This window comes from Trichosurus vulpecula, chromosome 7 (genome assembly GCF_011100635.1).
Source record: "Trichosurus vulpecula isolate mTriVul1 chromosome 7, mTriVul1.pri, whole genome shotgun sequence".
Taxonomy (NCBI): Eukaryota; Metazoa; Chordata; class Mammalia; order Diprotodontia; family Phalangeridae; genus Trichosurus; species Trichosurus vulpecula.
Genome location: NC_050579.1, coordinates 105,646,077 through 105,667,150, shown reverse-complemented (window position 1 = coordinate 105,667,150; position 21,074 = coordinate 105,646,077). Strand labels below are relative to the sequence as shown.

The window sequence follows — 21,074 nt, the reverse complement described above, 5'->3', positions numbered from 1 at the left end:
TTTGGAGCCTTCTCATAGAAGGACCAGAGATTGATAGGTGCAGGAGTCCATCATATCCAGGTAGTCCATCCTTCTTATTTTACAGATGAAACTGAGAAGTGGAGAAGTCAAATGACTTGCCTAAGGTCACACAGGTAGTACCAAGCAGAGGTCAGATGTGTCTTCCTGAATCAGTCTAGCAGTCTTTATTATACCATGCTGCTGCTTCTATGTTGGAGGGGTCTTTCAGTATTCCTAATAAAATAATAATAAAGAGGGAGAGCAGGGAAGAACTCTCCCTGCAGTAAAACATTCATTACTAAACTCATTCCTTCTATGCTAATTCTCACAATCCTCTTCAGAATGTGAATGTGAATCAGGAAGTTACCTGAATATCCATTTAATGCAAAGAGCCACACGGTTCCAGAAATGATAAACAATATGAAGAAGAAAGGAAAGGAAAGGAAAAATATCTGTGTTGTCCTTTCAAGTTTGCTTGGAAAACAAAAACAAAAATTTTGGCTTTTAAGAGATATTTAGTGCCCTTTTAAAATAAATGTAATAGCTTATTCAGTTGTAATATGGTGATGTCTTGTTGGAATTGAACTTTGCATGACCCACCCAGAAGACATAATTCTGGGTGCTGTTGTATACAAATCCACATTTTGTCTGTATATATTCAGTCCCGTTGTAATGTAAATCATTGCTTCTGTCCATGTGTCATGATTTTCCATGGGATCCAGCCCTTGCTTTCATTCATGTAGGGAGTTTCCTTCACCTGTTTCATACTGTGACTTGCCTAGGATAGCACATCCAGGATGTGCCAGAGGTGAAGCTTGAACCAGTTTTCTGACTCCAAGGTCAGCCCTCCAGTCATGAATGCCATGTTGTCTTTTTTATGCTGTATATAAAAGGCAAGTATCTCAGTGCTCAGGAATGTTTCATATTAATTTCCTGATAGTTTCCTATTAGCCACTAATTCTTACTTGGGGCAAGAAGGTTTTGATTGGCTTAATCAGGTAACTGACCAAATTATTATTTTTTTTTAAATAGACATAGCAGAGGTAGATATGAATTAGGAAGTAAATAAGGATTTAACATACCAAGAAGAAACATTTAAAGATAAATTTTCAATAATAGACATTTTCCAATGTACTTCTTTTCTCTTCCTGAAAATTCTTATAGCAAAAGGATAAAAAAAAGACAGAAAAAAGTAAAACTAACATTAAAGCTTATCATTATATGTAGTATTCCATATACATAATCCCTTCACTTTTGCAAAAAAAAAAACAACGAAAGTACCTTTTCTTGTCTCTTCTTTGGGGCCAAAGTCACCAATGTAATTTCCAAAACATTCAGTGTCAAGTTTTGGTTGTGGTATTTTAAAAATTTACATTGTTATATTCATTGTGTACGTTTCTGTTTTTCTGCTTACCTTACTTTGGATCTGTTTATATGCTCACATGTCTCCCATGCTTCTCTGTATTCTTCCTGTGGCAACATTCCATTACATTTGTGTATTCACAACTTCTTTAGCCATTTCCAGTTTTTTTTCCTCTTGTGAATATTTAGGTGTGTATAGGGGCACGTGTTTTTGCCATTGACCTCCTTGGGGTATATTCCCAGAAGAGTGATCTCTGTATTAAAGTATATGGATGTTTAAGCAATTTCTTTGCCGAACAGTTGGACCACTTCACATGTCTACCAACCTTGTATTGGTGTGCTCATCTTCCCACAACTCCTTCAACATTGACTAGTCCAATTTTTTTTAGTCATCACTAAGAAAAACAGTTTAAAAACTGACACTTTATAAAACAAACATTTCTCATCTTTCATTCAAACGTCATAAATCACAGACTTGGAATTTCCCTAAAATGTTTACAGTGATTCCTATAAAGATAACATCAAAGCTGCAGGTATAATCATGTGTATAAAGGCGTACAAATTCTGTTGCACCAAATAGACATTAACATTTTGAAACTCCTTTAGTCTGTCTTCATCCCCTAAAACTCCTCCCCTACACTTCACTAGTGACATCTTAATTATTGGATCCAGTGGCCTTTTTCAGCTCTGACCCTCTTTGAGCTTTCTGTGGCATTTGATACTCTCTCCTAAGGAGGATCATGGCTTCGATGATCTTTCTTTCTCTTCTCACTGATCTTACTTTTCCAAAGATACATATTTCTCCCTCAACCCCTAAAATATAGTCTTCTCCAGGTTTTAGAGAGTTTTAAATGCCTAACAGAGAAGGCTATATTTGATCCTAGGGATCATATAATAGGGAACCACTGGAGTTTGTTGAGCAGAGGGTGAAATGGGATTTATGAAAATCACTTTGTCAGCTATATGGAGGATGCATAAGAGTGGGGGACAGACTTGAGGCAGAAGGAGATGTGGAATTGGAAGATTTGGCAAGTGATTGGATATTCAGGATGAGAGACTGAGAAGGTTATGGAAGTTGTGAACCTGGGTGACTAGAAGTATGTGGTGCCCTCTGGAGAAACAAAGCTCCACAAAGGGATAGGTTTGGTGGGAGCAATAATGAATTTCTTGAGACATTTAAATTTTAAGATGTAAATGTGACAGCCAATTTAAAATGTTCAACAGACTTGTGATGGCTGTAGCTCCTATCCTAATGTATATCCTAAGTCCAGACACATAGATTTGGGAGTCATCTTCAAAGAGATCATTAAACCCAGGAGACCTGAGGAAGCCACCAGATGAAAGAGTAAGGAGAGTAGAACTAGAGGATGATCCCCAAATAGCTTCAGTCTCTCACCTCAGTCTGAAGTACAAAGTGACTGGAAAGCAGTACATTTAAAAAAAATGGGATGTGGGGTGGTGGCCTCATAAAACTCAATAGGAGGGTGATATAGGAGTCCAGAGGCTCAATGTGATCTTAGGCTGCATCAAGAAAGAGAGAGGTTCAAGGAATAAAGGGGTGATAGTCCTGTTCAGACTACATCAATAGTATTTTCAGTTTTAGGGTAAGGACAAACATAATTGTTTAGTATTTAAGCCCTGTGCTTTAATAGAGCACTTGGGCCAGGAGGACCTGAGTTCAAATCCAGCCTCAAGACACTTGACACTTACTAGCTGCGTGATCCTGGGCCAATCACTTAACCCCAATTGCCTTGCAAAAAATAAAATAAAATAATTGTTGTGCAATAGGAGTAAGGTGACTCCTTACCTGACTCTAACTTACCTTTCCACCCATAGTTTATATTATTCCTTTTTTCGTAGAGTGGTCTAGCTAGATTTCTTGTTTGTCCTCATTCAAACCATTCCATCTCCGTAACTTTTCACAGGCTTTCCCACATGATTGGAATGCATTCCTTCTTCTCTGCCACCTCTTTAGAATCATTAATTTTTTTTTCAAAGCTCAACCTTCCACTTGAGGCACAGAGGATTAGAATCGTAACATTATTCAATTGTAACATTATTCAGTCTTCATGGAAAATTAAAAATGAGGCTTGTCCTAAGACTATGTACTAAGCTTATTTAATGGAGAGCAACCATATATCATCATTTTTTTCAGGAAAAGAATGTCCAAAATCCTTGGGAAGTGGTGTGGAAAGGATTATATTTTAATCAGTTTGAGGCTCTTTATTTTATATAGTAAAAGCCAAAAAAGAAAATTCAGGAGACAGGAAACTAGTAGGACTGAAAATTGTATATGTTTTACTATGTATTTTATGTGCCTTTTTTGTTTTTGTTGTTAAATACACACAACAAAAATAATACAGCAGTGTATAAAATATTTAATTAGCATGTTCAAATAGAACAATGTGTGTGAAAACACTTTGAAAGTTGTTGAAAAATCAATACAAATAATACTACTAGTGACTGTCAATATCAATTATGTCTGGATATTAGGTCATTTACTACAAGGCTGTTAATCCATTTTCCCTTTAAATATTAGAAATTTGAATGATGTCCACAAATTATCGCGGTGGTCCAGGAAGAAGAGCCTGAAATTTATCTGAAATGACTCTCAGGAGAGTTTTGGCTGACACAGTACCCCTGTGGGCTGGGGCATCCCACACTCTTATTGCCATTGCAGAAGTTATTATTATAATTATTTTGCGAGGCAATTGGGGTTAAGTGACTTGGACAGGGTCACACGGCTAATAAGTGTCAAGTGTCTGAGGGCAGATTTGAACTCCAGTCCTCCTGAGTCAAGCCAGTGCTTTATACATTGCACCACCTAGCTTCCCCTTAGAACAGTTATTAAGAGATGTATCATATGTCTCTGTGGATACAAGATTAAAATCAAGGTCAAAGCCCCAAAGGCAAGTTCCCTTAGCTCTCTAATTTTTCCTTTCTGTGATTCCTCTCCAACATGCTGCCTTTGCCCATAAGCTGCTTTTCCAAGGATCACTGAAAAGCACAGTGTGTGAAGAAAATATCAAATGAGATCAGTGAAAGATTTGTGGTTCTCTTTTCCCTCTGCTAAAGTGTTAATCTGATGCTTCATCATGGCATGGAGTTAAACCTGGGTGATATATAACGCCAGAGCCCAAGAACTTTTTTCTGCTTGGTGCAGAATGCAGGCAGACTCACCACCAGGTTGGCAGCAGGGTGATGCATTCATATCCCCCCAGCATCTCTCAAAGACAAGGTACTAAGTCGGAGGCATTTTATACGTGACTGGTGAAAGGAGTACCGACATACAAGTCCTGGAAGTATCATCCTTGGGATAACTCAAGAAATACATCATTCAGGACACAAAGGGCGAAAATTGGGGCAGCTAGGTGGCACAGGGAGTAGAGCACCAGCCCTGGAGTCAGGAGGACCTGAGTTCAAATCTGGCCTCAGGCACCTGACACATTTACTATCTGTGTAACCTTGGGCAAGTCACTTAACCCCAACTGCCCTGCCTTCCACCCTGAAAAAAAAATTATTAAAAAAAACCCCAAAGGCTGAAAATCGGGTTTTATGTTAGGGATATAGCTGATAGTTGGAACAATAGATAATAATAATAACAACAAACAATAATGATAATAGCTGATGTTTATATAGCCAGGTACTGTGCTAAGGGCTTTACAAATATTAGCTCATTTGATTCTCACAACCACCCTGCAAGGTGGAGGCTATTATTATCCTCATTTTAAGTATGAGGCAAATTGAGGTTAAGTGACTTGCCCAGGGCCACACAGCTAGTACTATACCTGTGTGTAAGCCACGTCAGTTGTTGCTCACTTTAGCAAGTGCTGTTTGAAAAAAAAAAAAAAAGGAAATCTGATAGTTCAACCAGTTTTGCCAAAACTTTAATTTTGAGGTATACACAATTCACTTTATACTCTGGCGTGATAGGAGTCCATGAAGATGTGAGCTCAAACATTTGCTAGCTGTGTGACCATTGGCACACTACTTAACCTTTACCAGGCCTCAGTTTTATCACCTTTAAAATGGGGATAAAAACATGTTGTTTATTAAGAAAATTACAGGAAATAATGTGCAGAAAGTTTTTTGAAAAGCCAAGTATATTATAACTTGAAGTGTAAGAGAAAGGCCCCTTGTAGGAGATGCCTGGAGCTGAACTCCAATAGACCATTCCCAAAACTCTGAACATTGTGGGATTTTTCCTTTTATCTTTAAACTTTGATTTAAAATGACCATCCTTCATATTTTTGGTAAGCAAAGTCTTTAAAGTGGGAATGTAATCTAAGAGTATTCAGCTCCTTAATATATGGACTCAGCATGTGAATATGTTGAAGCCAAGTTGTTCCATCTGTGATGTTACTATGAAAATACATCCATATCTTTTTCCATAAAATAGATTATATAGTTGAAGGACAACTTTGCATGGGAGGGGAATGCCTCCAGGTGGAATCAATTTAGTACAACTAAGGGCTTCTGCATAGACTACCTTGAACTTACTATCCATTTATGGAGAAGTAAAAGAAACACAAAGGTTATTTTGATCGAAGTCATTGGTTAGGCAACAAAGGTTTGTTGAACAACAAGTAACAGGCAATATATGTCCAAGCAGGATGCATCTAGCCCTGAGATTTCTTTATCTCAGCAGATCAGCTATTTGTTCATGAGAACAAGCCTCTTAGGTAAGCAAAAATGGAGTGACGTCATCTTCAAATGTTGTCTCCCATCTCATTTATGGATCATTTGATGCTTAAGTGTTGTTTGGAAATGATAGCTCAGCTGGTTTGGTACTGAAGTGTATTCCATGCTAACAGCTTCAGAGATGAACAGAAAGTGGCTAATTGCAGAGCTGATATAGAAAGAGAAAAGGAAGGCTTAAACCCATTTCAGAGGAATCTAATGTTTTAGGAAATGAGGCTTTAAAAGGCAAACATGATAGTGTTGATTACAGAAAGTACAGAAAGCTTGAGTTAACCACTGGGTAGCCACCGGGTTTTACAATCCTTCAACCTAGAATATAGGGTATTCCTTTTTCTTCCTTGCCCTCCCCCTCTGTCATTTTCTTAACATGAGGTAATGTTTATAACTTATTTAGCTGTGTTCCATAGCCAGAATTAAAATTGTTTTGTTTCTCTCCTCACATAGCTTCTACAGAAGAATGGACAGATAAGCAGCATTAATGGAATACCAGAAGGACAAGGAGGAGACCCAAATAAACAGCAGGAAGAAGCAGTTGTCTTAGATGGTAAGTGAAATTTACTAGTGTCTTAGGCTGATAACATCAGGGTGCTTTGAAACTCAACACACCTAAATCTAAGCCTTGGTCCAACACTACCCAGGGATGGTGATGGAAAAAGTAAACAAAATGCGTAAAGTGTTTCTTTGAATGTTCTTGGAAGCCGCTATTTCTTGGAAGTAGTACCATGCCATAATTTTACATATTTGTAAAGCTTTGTTTCCCATTCTCAGGCACTCTTTTCTGGTATGTTAGGCTGACATTTTGTTGATTTCTCTCCAATCACTTGGCTTATTATATTTAGTGAATGTGAATTCTTATAGAAACACTGAACTAGTTGCTTTGTAATAGTGAATACCTCTTTCATTAGTGATAGATTTGTTATGCTTGCACATTTTTTTTCCTGGTCGTATACATTTCATTTGAAAAGAATCCTCATTTTTGTTCAGACATCTATGTTCTGCATGCTATTATAGTTGCAAGAAAAGCTAGAATCAAACAGTGCCTTGGGAGTGGTAATTGGATATCAAGCCTTTCACCACTGGGTTGCTGGCTTAATTTTGGCCAAAATTGAACAGAGTAGAGCCTCAGTGTTATTACTTTTGAAAGTTTCTTAATCTTTTAGAAATGCGGGTATGGGGGAGGAACGTTTATAACAAATAGCCTGGCTTGGGGAAAAAAATCATATTGCCTTGATAAAAATTTGAGCTCTAACACCTTGATCAGTTGGCCTCATGAGAATGACCAGATGTTGAACCAGAGCAAACTAAACTACTCTTACCTTTGCAGATTATTCAAAATCAATTTGATTCCTGTTTTAAGGAAATTTTCCCTCTATACTATCTTCATATTGCATACATGTATCTTGGTACAGAGTCTTGTTTCAGTCTGGCATATTTTATAATGCATTTTAAAGGAATAGGATGAATGTCTTCCTTTTAAAAAAATTATGAAACTGAAATATTTTCCTTTTCTCTAAAGGAGATTAGTGATTGGCTCCTAATTCCTATTATGTATAAGAGCCTGTTTCTCATCTTCTTCAGTGCCCTGCAGAGCTGCTTCAGGCATGGAGCTCCTTTTGAAGTCAGTGGGAACTCTGAGCCTGCTCACCACCACAGGCAGGATTTAAAGTGAAAAATAGACGTAGCCCCATACATGTAATTATGTGTACAGCATAGATGGCCATAGACTCAAATTCCAGCAACTCAGAGTGCACTGGCCGAGCACATTCAGAAGTGCCAGTCTGTCTCCTTCCCAAATGCAATAAGTTGGAAGTTACTTAATATTTATTGCCTGTGGAGCTGTGCTAGGCCCTTTTTCAGGCGGTATGGGGGGAGAGAGGTATATTAAAAACCACTGTGGCTTTCTGCTAGACTCAGGAGAAACAAGATGTGAACACGGGGAAAGTTAAAAGACAATCAAAGATTTTAAGCACAGTTCCAAGACAACAGGAGAAGACAAGAAGCACATGATTAGCTGTCAAAGAAGCCTTGCTTAGGCTTAAAGCATAGGAATTTAGAGAAGGGAGAAATCTCTTCAAACTTGAGGACAGGAGGAAGTTGTATTTGAACTTGGTCTTAAGGAATGGGATGAATTTAGATTGGTGGAAAGGAAAAGATATAAACCCAAACTAGGTGAAAGGAGGTATAAACCAAAGCCAGGAGGCATGATTGAAAGGATAATTAAATTAAGCTAATTTGACTCCCAGAGAAGGGATTAGCATAAGGGTGAGATAATGCTGGGAAGGTCTGTGGCTGAATTATGGGTCCAACTAAACTCTGTAATTATAGCTATTCTCCTCCCTTCTAGTCTCCATCGAGGCTTTCCTCTAAATTAATCTCTCCCTTATAATGGAATTTAAATAGAAAATAGGGTGGAGCTAGAGGGAGCTAGGTGGCTCAGTGGATAGATTGCTGGGCCTAGAATGAGGAAGATCTGAGTTCTAGTCTTGCTTAGAACATTTACTAGCTGTGTGACTCTGGGCAAGTCACTTAACAGCTATTTGCCTCACTTTGCAAAAATGGGAATAATAATGACACATCTACCTCACCTGGTTGTAGATAATATTTAAATACAATTCCTGTCACATTGAGTGTTTTGTAAATTTTTGTTCCCTTCCCTTACCTCATTTGATAGTATATTTTTTTAAGAATACATCTACATCCCTACTGAATATAAAAGGACTTGTTAAAGTTTAATAAAAACTCTTAAAATAGAGATTTTTGTGTCTGGTTTCGTTTTATATGGTTAGTATTGTTTAGGCTAATTTTTTAAAATGGAGGGGTGGGGGTGGAGAACAGATTTTAAGGGAAGAGAAGGAGAATTTTCCTTGAATGTGGCATAATTTAAAATACTCAACTTTGGCACCAAATTTAATGAGCTTAAGATTTATTTCAAGGGAAAAAAGAGAGCTTTGGTTCTTTTTTTCAATTATCACCTACTCTGTAGAGGTATCTTCAGACATTTAAGAAGTTTGATCTAAGATGTTGGAAAAAAATTTTTCCGGTTTACTTTTGATACCTAACTTTTAAAAATAAAAAGCAATCAGAGACATGAAAAGACATTCGCCTTTGAGGAGGTGGAAAACTCACAGGTGTTACACATTGCACATGTTTTCACTTTTTGAATGTATCAGTTGTGCTGACTTTTCCTCTCTAAAAAGTTACTATTTGTCATAATGGGATGAGGGGTGGGGGGGCGGGGGCAAGGCAGAAAATGTGACATCATGGTGGTATAAGAAACAAAAATCAGTAAAAAAAAATTAAACAAAACAAAATTACCAACCAAATTAACTTGCTCAATTAACTAAAATACCATTTTCTATTAAGTCTTCCTTGAATCCTCCACCCCGCTGAAAGCTTCTTACTCCTCAGATCTTCCCTCCCGCAATGGATCCCTCTCATGTAACAAAGGAAAAATTGTGCAAAAATGACTGATACCATAACCAGCTTCAAACAATGCATATGGCATCCTGTCTAACTAGTAACCTACCCTCCTGTGGAGAGGAAGGAGAGATATATTCCATTATCTTTTGGGGTCCAGTTTTTTTTTCAATTGCTCAGAAAAAAATGATGATTTTTTTTTTAGTGATCTTTTCATTTACATTGCTATAGTATATATTTTAGATTCTGTGTCTTACTATGCACCAGTTCATGCAAATTTTTCAATGTTATTCCCTATTCATTATTTGTTTCACAAAAATATATTAATGCATCAGTGTATTAAGCCATTCTTCAATCAGTAGTCACATTTCTTGGTATGGAAATGGAAAATACAGAGGGACAAATAAAGAAAAATTCAAGCCTGTTTTCTTTTTTCCGGTACCAAATCCTTTATATCTATATCATGCATAAACTTTACCTTATTATTTTTATTTAAATTTTTTATTTTCATTTTTGAACTCTCTCTCCCTCTCTCTCTCATCTCTGCTCTTCTTCGTACCCCCAGTGAGAAAGCAAGAAAAACAAAAACCCTGTTTATAACATTTATAGTCAAGCAAAAGAAATTTCCACATTGGTCATATCCAAAAAAAGTATATATGCCTCAATACTGTACTCTTGAATCTGTTACCTCTATTAAGGGGTGGGTAGCATGTTCCATCTCAAGTCCTCTGGAATTGTGGTTGGTCATAGTATTGATCAGCGTTCCCAAGCCTTTCCATGTTGTTTGTTTTTACATTATTGCTGTTATGGTATAAATTGTTCTCCTGGTTTTCCCTACCTCACTCTCATGCACGCCCTTTGAATATAACCACCATATAGTAGTTTCAATGGTGAAGGCAATTGTGATAAATTTAAACTGCAGTAAGTAGGAATGTGGGCATTCTGCTTGAATTTACATCTAGGGATTCTTAAAATTATATTGTTGTTACAATGATAAATTTCTCTTGTTTTGATGTCAAGCTTAGTTTATTGTTTGTAGTTTCTTTCAGACACTAGTCTATCTTGGAGACAATGCTCATATTTTAGTTTTACGAACTTTTTAGTTTAAGCTCACCAACTTATGGTTCATTTGGGACTTGAAAAGTTCAAAGTACTATTGCCAAATAATCACAAGAGACTGCTGGATCATGTTACCCTTCAGAGACTGTGCTTCTTACCTAAGCGAAGTTCTCGAATTTTGAACACCAAATCACTTTTTGGCAGTATGGTTTGGGTCTTTGAGTTGTGCTTTCAAAGTATTCAGAATCTAGTCCTCTTTTCTTTTAGATGTCTTGTTCAGCCCCTTTTCAGCTGTGTCTCACTCTTTGTGACCTCCTTTGGGTTTTCTTGGCAAAGATACTGGAATGGTTTGCCATTTCCTTCTTCACATGGGGAAACTGATGTAAATGGCTAAATGACTTGCCCAGAGTCACATAGTTAGTAAATATCTGAACTCAGGTATTCCTAACTCTAAACCCAGTTCTCTATCCACTAAGCCATAAAAGCTGCCTGATGTCTTTACTTGGTAAAATGTAAATGACCAAGAAGTTGAATCCTACTTAGCATATATATGACCATTTTGTGTTTCAAGCAGATTACAATTGGGGGCTATACGATGAACATTTACCATGTCAGTGGCCATCATACCTTGTACAGTTCTCTGCACATGAAAGTTTATCACTTAGTCTTTCAAGCAAGTCATTCGTATAATCATTTATTTTGAGAAGAGAAACTATCTATTATCTCCTTAATGACTATATCCTTTAACTTGAATTTGTTTCATTTAACAAAGTGGTAATCACCTTCCAGATAATTAAATCACTTCATATATTTAACCACAGATTACTCTTTTTGATTTTTGTACTAGGTTAAAAAAAAACTAGATACTTTTCAGAATTTGGGGTTTTAATAGAAATTTACCAGGCATTGCTTGGAAACATGAAATCGGACACTGAACTTTGTGAAATTAAAGAAGGACTCCTAGTCACTTCTGTCACTATGATTGGTGGTTGGATAAGAAGCTGGGCTGGGGGTTGGGGGAGGGGGAAGAGAGAGGCAGGGGAGAGTGAGTGGTGAATTCTCCTTCACCTCCTCCCAGCCTTCCTCATACAAACATTTGATCTTTTAAAACACAGACCACGTTTCTTTTGCTGCATGGCACATTCTGAAGCTTTAGTCTGTTTTATAATGTTTTGGAAACTGGTTTGAACTCTAGGCAAAAATAATGAAGAGACATTTCTTGGAAATGGTTTTAATTCATTCTCCCTATCCTCCTACAGTATTTTTAGCATGGATGTTACGATGTCACTTATGTCATAGACAAATAACTAGTATGTATATTCATTGCTTTGATCTTCAGAAAAGTTCAGATTTATCTTTCGAGAACCAACAGGTTACCCTTGCTCGTAAAGGTCATGTCTTTTTTTTTTTTAAACAACATCAGAGTATAATCCAGCATTAATATATTCATTTTTCTTCCAACCAAGAAAAAAAATTAGAAAATTTCTTTTTCTAAATGGGACTTTAGTAAACCAGAGCAATATAGTTGGTAGATTATCTATAGATAGATGGTACCATAGTTTAGGAGATATGGGTTCCATTTCAAATTCTGTCACAGTATAACTATGTGTCCTTTGGTTCTTTTCCTTTATAGGGAGTGGTTTGGATAAGAGCAATAAATTGTAACATAGGACTGAGGCCCGTTGAACTTGCTATTCATACGAAGAGATAGTTTTCTTAAAGGGGGGGTTCAAAGACTGCCTGCAGGCAAAATTAGAATGGCCTCTTATATTGTCGGTACATGTCTTTAGCTTTGCTTAAAAGCTACGAACTAGAAACTTTAATTAAAGTGGAACCAGGGTCCTTAAAAAGTTTTACTCATAAAAATTCCAACCACTTAGCACTTCTGTGATAGAGTGAATAAGAGATCTATAAAACCTGGCCCAGAAGGCATAAAAATGTAATATGGCCCACATTATTAGAAGGAAAGGGTGCTATGCATATGGCAGCTAATATAACGAGGACAAAGACTTAAATAAAAGCCAAGTATATAGAGACTTAATGTCTCTCATGTTAAGGGACAACACCTCAAGGTATCAAAGAAGATACCAACCACTGACCTTAATCCCCACCCCCTTTATGTCAGTCTACACACATGTTCAGGGCATTCTTGAAGAGAACAGTAGAAGTAAACCAGCAATCCTTATGCAAATTGTAATCCTCATCCTTAACCATTAAATAATTTACTTAAAGATGTAGAAAATTCAAGTTTATACTCAGCTTCTTTTTTGTTGACTATTTTAAGTTAAAACCCTTTGGTAAAGCACAACATTGGCTTAAAGGCTTCCTCCAGTAAGGTAGAAGGTGTCTCACAAGAATATGCCAAAGTTATACAAAATTATGAAAGATTCTTGAAAGTTAAAAAACATTATGTCCAATAACTCTTTCTTTGATCATTAATGTTAAAAAAGAGATAAAACAGAAGGACAACAAATGGTTATTTTTTTCTCATGTTTATGTCAGGCCCAGGAGAATATCACAGAATTTCCTAAAAAATAGGGAGCACTTATGTAGAGCTTTAAGATTTGCAAAGTGATTTACACGTGCTATTGCATTTGATCATATGATTACCAATTTGATGAGTTCCATAACCACTCTGAGGAGTTTGGCCTTACCATCCTCAAAGGAAAAACCAAGTGGGTGAAAAATGCCTGTTTTCTAGACTATCTTGTAGTTGAATGAACTGCTTATAGTAGTCATCCATCACTATATAATCTTGGACAAACATTGTAAATGAACACTAACTTGGGCCCAGAATTGAACAGGAGAAGGTAATAATACATTTGGGAAATCACAGAGGCCTTTTAATGACCACAAACTTCTTATTGAAATGAAGGCTAATATTCTTCTGGTGATGTGATATATGGCCATGAGTCATGGAACACTATAGTCTCTGCTGAATTGTGGTTGCGGGTCCCCCACATTGCAATGTAGAGGCCGAGACTGAATTGTAATACATAGTAGAAAGGGGTGTGAAGGGCAACACCAAAGGAAAGTATTATCATAAGAAGGTGAGCTGGAGAGAAAGAGGAATGGATAATCTACAGTCTTCACCAGTGTCTTTGTGATGTCAAGAAAAATTAGAAAGTCATGCATTGATTGAACCCTTTGTGGCAAATTTATGGTAGGACATGGACATGGGATGGGGCAGGATGGTTTTGTAATTTGTGTTATTGGAGGGAATATCTACATTCTTAAGATCATAGTCAGTCAACAATACATTTATTAAGCACCTACTATATGCTAGGTATTGTACTAAGCATTGGGGATATGAAAAGCATCAAAAGACAGTCTCTTCCCTCTAGAAGCTTATAATATAGCCAGGGAGATAACAAGCAAATATATACAAAGAAGAATATATATGGGGTAAATATGAAATAATTAAGAGAGGGGTGAAGACACTAAAATTAAAAAGGTTTGGGAAAATCTCCAGGGATTTAGTTAGGACTTAAGGAAACCAGTCAGTAGAAATTCAGAGATGAGAAGGGAAAATATTCTAAGCATAAGGGATAGCAAGAGAAAATGCCTGGAGGTCAGTGTTGCTGGATTAAAGAGCCAAGTGGTATGTGGTGGAGGTAGATCCATTCATGTACACTGCCTTCAGAAAGTCACATCATTTGTCAAGAATATAGTTCTATAAAATGCTGTTTAGTTCAGGATTTTGTCTTTTCCTTTGGGGATGCTTTCAATATCAGATAAACTGGTTGTAAACATTTTCATTGTAGATAAATATCCCCTATTAATTTCATGCCACCATATTTGAGGAACATACTCTGCTTTCAAAACCAATTATAGACCCTGAAAGACCTTCCATGAGACTTGTTTGGTTTATGATTCAAATTCAATAGTAAGGGGTTTCTCGAAACTCCTTCCAAATGCCATAAAATTTAGGCACTATTACCTTAAGTATATATAGCAATTTATATTTATGTTTCATTAAAGGAGAATGTATCAGCATGTCCTATTGTAAGAACATGAGCCATATCTATTAGGCTGATTGTATTTGATTTATTAGGCACACCTGGACCTAAAAAACTTTAATCGTGGTGGGGGGGGGGGTGGGCAGCAAGGAAGTGACTTTCAGTTGAATTTTGAAAGTTTAATTATCATGGCACTTTGAGCTCACTTTAAGAACTGTGAAAAATGTTGTCTTTAAGAAGAGAATTCCAATTCACTTGGGTAAAGATTTATGTAAGCTTGTTAGCTTTTGTAGTATCATTTATCATGTTGATTGATGAAGAAGGTTAGCAAATACTATTCTTGCAAGTCAATCTGGTTTTTCCCCCTTTGCATTTATGTATGAAATTAATCTGTAAATGTTAGAGGGTTAACATAGTTATACCACTAGTTGTAATTTTTTTAAAAGATTTTATTATCCTGTTCTATGGGTAGGACCATGGGAAAAACAAATAGAAATTTCTTATCCTTTAAACTGTATCATTGTTGGCTTTGAAAAAGGTTTCAACAAACCTGGCAGGTAAAGATTGGTGCCTTTTTTCATATTTTTAAAAGACTTTTAAAAATAGATTTTGTTGTATCCTTTGGTTTTTACAATCTCCCAGGTTTCCCCTCTTTATCCATTCCTTCCCCTTTTCTTTAAAATGAAGAAGAGAAAAAATAGGCAATAAACCAATCAGCATATAAAAGAAATCTGGCATTATATGCCACATTCCATAATTATGCAAAAGATTTCACCTCTGCAGAAGACTGGAGGGGAAGTGTCTTTTCTTACCTCTTCTTTGGGTACTAAGCTTGTTCTTTGTAATTTGCAATATCCATTTCTGTTTTTGTAGTCCTTTTCATTTACACTGTTGTAGTCATTGTGTATATTGTTTTCTTGGTTTTTCTTTCTTTGCACCAGCCCGTGTAAGTCTTTTCCTGGCTTCTCTGGATTCCTCATCATCTTCACTGTTTCTTACATTTCATTTAGGCCTACAATTTGTTTAGACACTCCTTAATTGACATGCATCTACTTGTTTTCACTACTTTCCTGTCACAAAAAAAGTATAAGTGAATACCTATGAAAGTGCTTTACTTTTAAGTGGCCACAGCACATGCACAAAAAAAAGTTCTGAATTACAAAATAAATTGGTGCAAATTTCTCTGAGCAATACTGAAACCCTAAGAATCAGTCAGTTGTAGCCACAATTATATTGTTAGTAGCTCCTCTATTTTGGAAGCAACCAAATCTCAGTGACTCTTGTTGCTTACACCCCCAATTGCTTCCTGTTGATTTGTTTTTAGTTCGTCTTCGTGAGAAACTCCCATTTCATTTGGCAGTTGTCTCAATACTAATGTAGAATTCCCTGCAGCTGCTGTGGTAATGCACCTTCTCCTTCACGGACCCCACCCCCTCACCAGATGTACACATATACACACAGGACCTGAGGAGTTAGTTTGTATAAGTATGGCCAATTCAATTCCACGTCAACGAGCATTTTAAAAAAAATACTGGTGGTAGGCACTAGAGAAAAATAAGTATCTGCTTTGCTTCACAGCCTTGGAGTTATCCTCATTCCTTCTCTGTACTTTGTTTCTCACTTGCCCAGGTTAGTTAGTTTTATTCCAGAACATCTCTTCTCTTTGTCTCTTTCTCTGTACTCATCACCACCGTCCCGTCCCAGGTCAAGACATTGTCAGCCCTCATTTCTCACCCCTCCACTATTGCAATAATGTTCTAATTGGTGTCCCTGACTCTATTCTCTTCTTACCTATGCACTTTCCACACAACTGCCCCCAAAATAATCAGGTAAACTTGTTGAAAGTAGGGATTGTTTCAGTCTTTGCGTTTTTATCTTCAGCAGTTAACATAGTGCCTGGCTCATAGTAGCTGCTTAAAATGTTTTTGCTGATTGATAGATCATCCTACTCCCATGTTCCACTTCCATGTTTCTTAAGTCCAGTGGCTTCCTCTTGTCCCTTGTGTAAAGTATGGATCCCTGTGTTTTCAAGTCCTTAGAAATCTGGCTCTCGCCTACCCTTCCAGGTTTATTGCATTGTGTTCAGTTTCCAATCCCCCCAGCTGCCTCCCCTCTGAGATGATTTTCCAACGATTCTGCATATGCCATCTTTGTACTTTTTCAAAAGCTGGCTGGTATGGCTGGAATGTACTCTGTTCTACTCCTGAGCTAGCTTTTTCTTCAGAGCTCCACTCAAGTGCTACCTCTTCCAGGAAGCTGTTCCAGATTCCTTCCTGTTGCCTTGCCCTCTCCTCTCCCACTCACTTATGTACTTTATATCTATAGAATAGACACACATGCATACATACATAGAATAGACAGATACTCGTATATCTTTGAGGTCTGGATCAATTTTTTTGTTTTTATTTTATATCTATTTACACATTTGAGATCTAGGTCAAAATATTTTTGTTTTAACATATATATAATATATATTTATATATATTTTGTTTTTGTTTTATATCTATTTACATATTTGAGATCTAGGTCAAAATTTTTTGGTTTTTTAATATATACATTATATATATATTTACATATATATTTTTATTTATATATTTTAGATCTAGGTCAATTTTTTTATTCCAGAGCCTAGCATATTCCATAGCCTGGCACATAACTGATAATAAATACTTGTTGGATGAATGAATTAGCATTTATAGAACTTGTAAGTAAAGAGGAGACATTACATAGAGGTAAAAATTCAAGCGGGTGACCAAGGCAGGATTTCTTCTCCATCTGTGGATAGAAATACAGGTTGCTCACAACATTTTGTATAAGGTCAGGAAGCAGGAAAAATGGAATTGTGTATTGATTCTGGCATGCGAGGCACTTTTGTGCTGTGGAGCTATACATTTTGCTCATGTCTGATGGTACATAAAGTGGGAGTGAATTGAAGATATTAATATTTTTGTTAGTGATGCCATGATCCTAGCCTGGAGCATAATCATATTTTTTATTCCTTCTTCCCAGGCTGTTCCAGAAGTCAGTCAGTAGGCATTTATTAAGCACCTACTATATGCTAAGCACCTTACTAACTCCGGCAAAGATTCAACAAATAGTTTACACTGACAGTTTACCCCTAGTTTACCCCTACGTGGCCCAGTGTGTAGAATTCAGGGTCTGGAGTCAGGAAGACCTGAGTTCAAATTCAGCCTCAGACACTTACTAGCTGTGGGATTCCGGGCAAGTCACTTAAGAGCCAGACACAACTGAACAACATCATTCATAGGTAGATAGATGGATAGATAGATAGATAGATAGATAAAATCTATACCTTGCTTTTATTTTTCAGTAGTACAACTTTCTTAATGAAGACTAAATTTATTCCTAACCATGAAATTAAAGAAATAAGAGAAAAGTTGTGGGTGTGACCTTTTGTTTATGTGTTTTAATTTCATCAATAAGTGATAAGGGTGTTTTTTCATTGTAAACTTAGATATGCAGAAGCTCACAAGGAAGATGAATTACATGCCCCTTGCTTGATTTTTTAATAGTGGAGAGATCAAAGGAAGGCTATCTGTTAATTGAATTCGTGAGTTAACATCTTTTGCCTGCCTTGCTGCTTTGGCTTTTTTCATTAGGCTGATGACTGTTGACCCGTCTGACTTTACATTTAAAATGCTTACAATAAGCGATGCTTAAAAAAAAAATGAACCTGGGATGAGATAGAGCTAAGATCAATTACTACTCGCTTTAGCTCAGCAGAAGAGAGAGTAATTGCTTCAGTTCTTTCTATCCTATAAAGAGGAACTGTTGAGTTTGCTGCCCCTAGAGGTAACAATCCGATACAACAATTAATTCTACACATACGTACAGTATTTCAATAGGGGCTCTGAGCTGCCTGCAAATGCTGAGTGGGAGAAGCTGGATAGTCCTACTCCCAAACTGCACTTCAGGAATGTTGCTCTATGGCACAGGTGATTGGGGGGCTTTTAGTTCTCTAGGCTTAGAGGCCATAGTGTGTAGCAAGGAGGTGAATTTTAACCAAGGCAACTAGGCTTGAAGAAAAAAGAATGTATATTTTTAATGAATATATGCAAATGAAATCTTTTGTCATTTTAATCTGTGTATCCTGATGTATTTTTTCCATTCTGAATATTGGGTTATTGTACTCCTACTACAACATCAGTTTCAAATTTATCATCAATTATAATAAAATATAATAGCTAACATTCATATAGCACTTACTGTGCCTGGCATTGTGATAAGCTCTTTGCAATTATCATCTCATTTCATCCTATTTTACTATTATTATCCCTAGTTCATAGATGGGGAAACTGAAGCAGACAGAAGTTAAGTGACTTGCCTAGGGTCACACAGCTAATAAGTATGTGAGTGCAGATTTGACTATCCATCGTGCCACCCAGCTACACCAACTCAAAGAGACTAGGAAACAGAACTGGACTGGAATTCAGGAAATCAGATTAGATGATCTCAAAAATCAGCCGGAGCTGTTAATATTTTATGAATCTTTGATTCAGTTGTGATTGGTTTCAAGAGAAACAAGGGCTGGATTAAACATATCTCGTAGTACCGTTTTGCCATGTAGTAGTAACCAGCTTTTTTATTCCTCTTTCAGATTTGCAAAGTATTTTACATATATTATAGTATTTGATTCATACAACCCTGGGAGGGAGAGGCTGTTATTTTTCTCATTTCACAAATGAAGAAACTGAGGCACAGAAAGGTTTTTGTCTGGTCCCTATTGATCCTAATTAGTCATTCAAACCTCTCTCTGGTTCTCAGGTACTTCATCTCCATGTTGGTACTGAAATAAGTTTTGTTTCTTATAACTGGTTAAATATTTTCTGTAGTTCTTTAGCAGTTACAAATTGTTTTCCTTGTAATTATGCCGAGTTATATAGGTAGTGTAAGTGTAATTATAATTCCAGTTTTATAGGGAAGGAAACTGAGGTGCCTAGAAGTAAGCCCCATGGGCAAATCCTTTAGCCTAGGTAGTGTTGGAGTTGAGAGTTGAACAGAGATCTCCCAATTCTATCTCGTGCTTTTTCTTTCGAAGTAAAATGATGAGGAGGTCTTAAGAGCTGGGAAAGAACAGAAATGTAGCAATACCCATCCAGGGGAGGAAGGCACAGGAATTCTTCCATTTTGAGTTTTGTCGTGGAAAAATCTGTAGGAATATGTAAAGTCTGCAAGAAGCTGGAAGGTTGGAGGGTTGTTACATCTTTCTCTGAATGTCTTTATTGATACTCAATATTGACACAAGCCAAACATTAGTAAATCATTCTTGATGAAGGCCTACATCTGAATCCTGGGAATTGTAGTCGCTTCTTTTTAATTGATGTAGGACTAGAAAAACAAAGCTGTGTTAGGAATGAAATCACCATCTTGATAATAGGGTACTGACTCCAAACTTCTATGCATCCCAACACTAAAAACAACTGCTGTCTCTGCTTGGTCTTGCTGCAATAGGGGCAGGGGAAGGGGGGAGGGAGGGCTGTTTTCCTTTAACTGAACCACGTGACTGACTTGGTCATCCTGCCAAGTGAAGTAAGAGGTGCTTTAAAACTCTGCAGCCCAGGGAAGGGACAGACCACAACAGGATTTCTATTCTGTAATTAGGCTGATGAAATGCATCTTCAGTTTGCTTGTCATAGCAGTCACTGAAGGAGTGAGTGAACGTTGGTCAGTCCGCTCAGGCAGTGTGTGCTCTCCTTGGTCTGTCAGGGGGCTGCTGCATGCCTAGTTTTGCTTAAAAGAAGACTACACAGAATTAGAATAGCAGTTAGGAAGCTGCTTTGCCTGCAAAAGGAATCAAGGATTTCTGGAGTTGTGCTGTTTAATATGCTAGGGACCATAACAATCACAGGTAAGGAAAGTAGACTTGTAAATGTTTGGGGGCTCCAAGTCAGTTGGTCGAGTTGATATATTTATATTTGCAAACTTTATTCTATTGACCATGCTGAGTTCATGTTTGGGGTGTGGCAGGATACTAGAGTATTCTCAATTACTTGGATTTCCGATGATTTTATGGATTAGAAAATAACATAATGTCTTCATTCTGGGGGGAGATGGGTGGATGAATTTTTTGGAACACAAGGGTTCCCTCCTCCCTCAAGCTGGTAATCTATACCAAAATTATGTTTTTAAAATTCCTATATTACCTATTTAATATTCCCATCTTAACTTCACAGACAGTTTTTTTTAAAAGCAAAAAATGATGTTAAAGTTTAGTAATACATGTTGAACCAAACTGATTACACTGGAAAAGGTTTTTTTTGTTTGTTTTTGTTTTTTTTTTTTGAGAGGGACCCTCAGAATAGGTATAATTATGAGACACTTATTTTTGAGAACTTAGAGGCATTGTAAAGCTTGGTTTGGAATATGTCAAGCAATGTATGAAAGTTAAGATTTTGTCTGATATTTTTGATACAAAAGCTGTTATTTTCTATGATAACGTAAGTCTAATGATGCTTAGCACGTCAGTATACTCTTGAGTTTTTGCTTTCTAGGGAACTGCCAGTATGCATGTAATATTATTCCTTTATTTAACATCTCTTATAAGACGCCTGATTC

At 36.9% G+C, this 21,074-nt stretch overlaps 1 protein-coding gene across 2 annotated transcripts in view; it reads left to right on the top strand.

Moving 5' to 3' along the window:
* The window catches only part of AKAP12 (A-kinase anchoring protein 12), a 119,107-nt gene that overhangs the window by 60,667 nt on the left and 37,366 nt on the right, over positions 1-21,074 (top strand). The window contains exon 2 of one of the 2 annotated variants that reach the window (XM_036766573.1): positions 6,508-6,607. In XM_036766573.1, the coding sequence (XP_036622468.1) occupies positions 6,508-6,607 (100 nt within the window). Of the gene's footprint in view, positions 1-6,507; positions 6,608-20,088; positions 20,368-21,074 lie in introns of those variants that run through there. The other variant, XM_036766574.1, reaches the window with a different exon arrangement.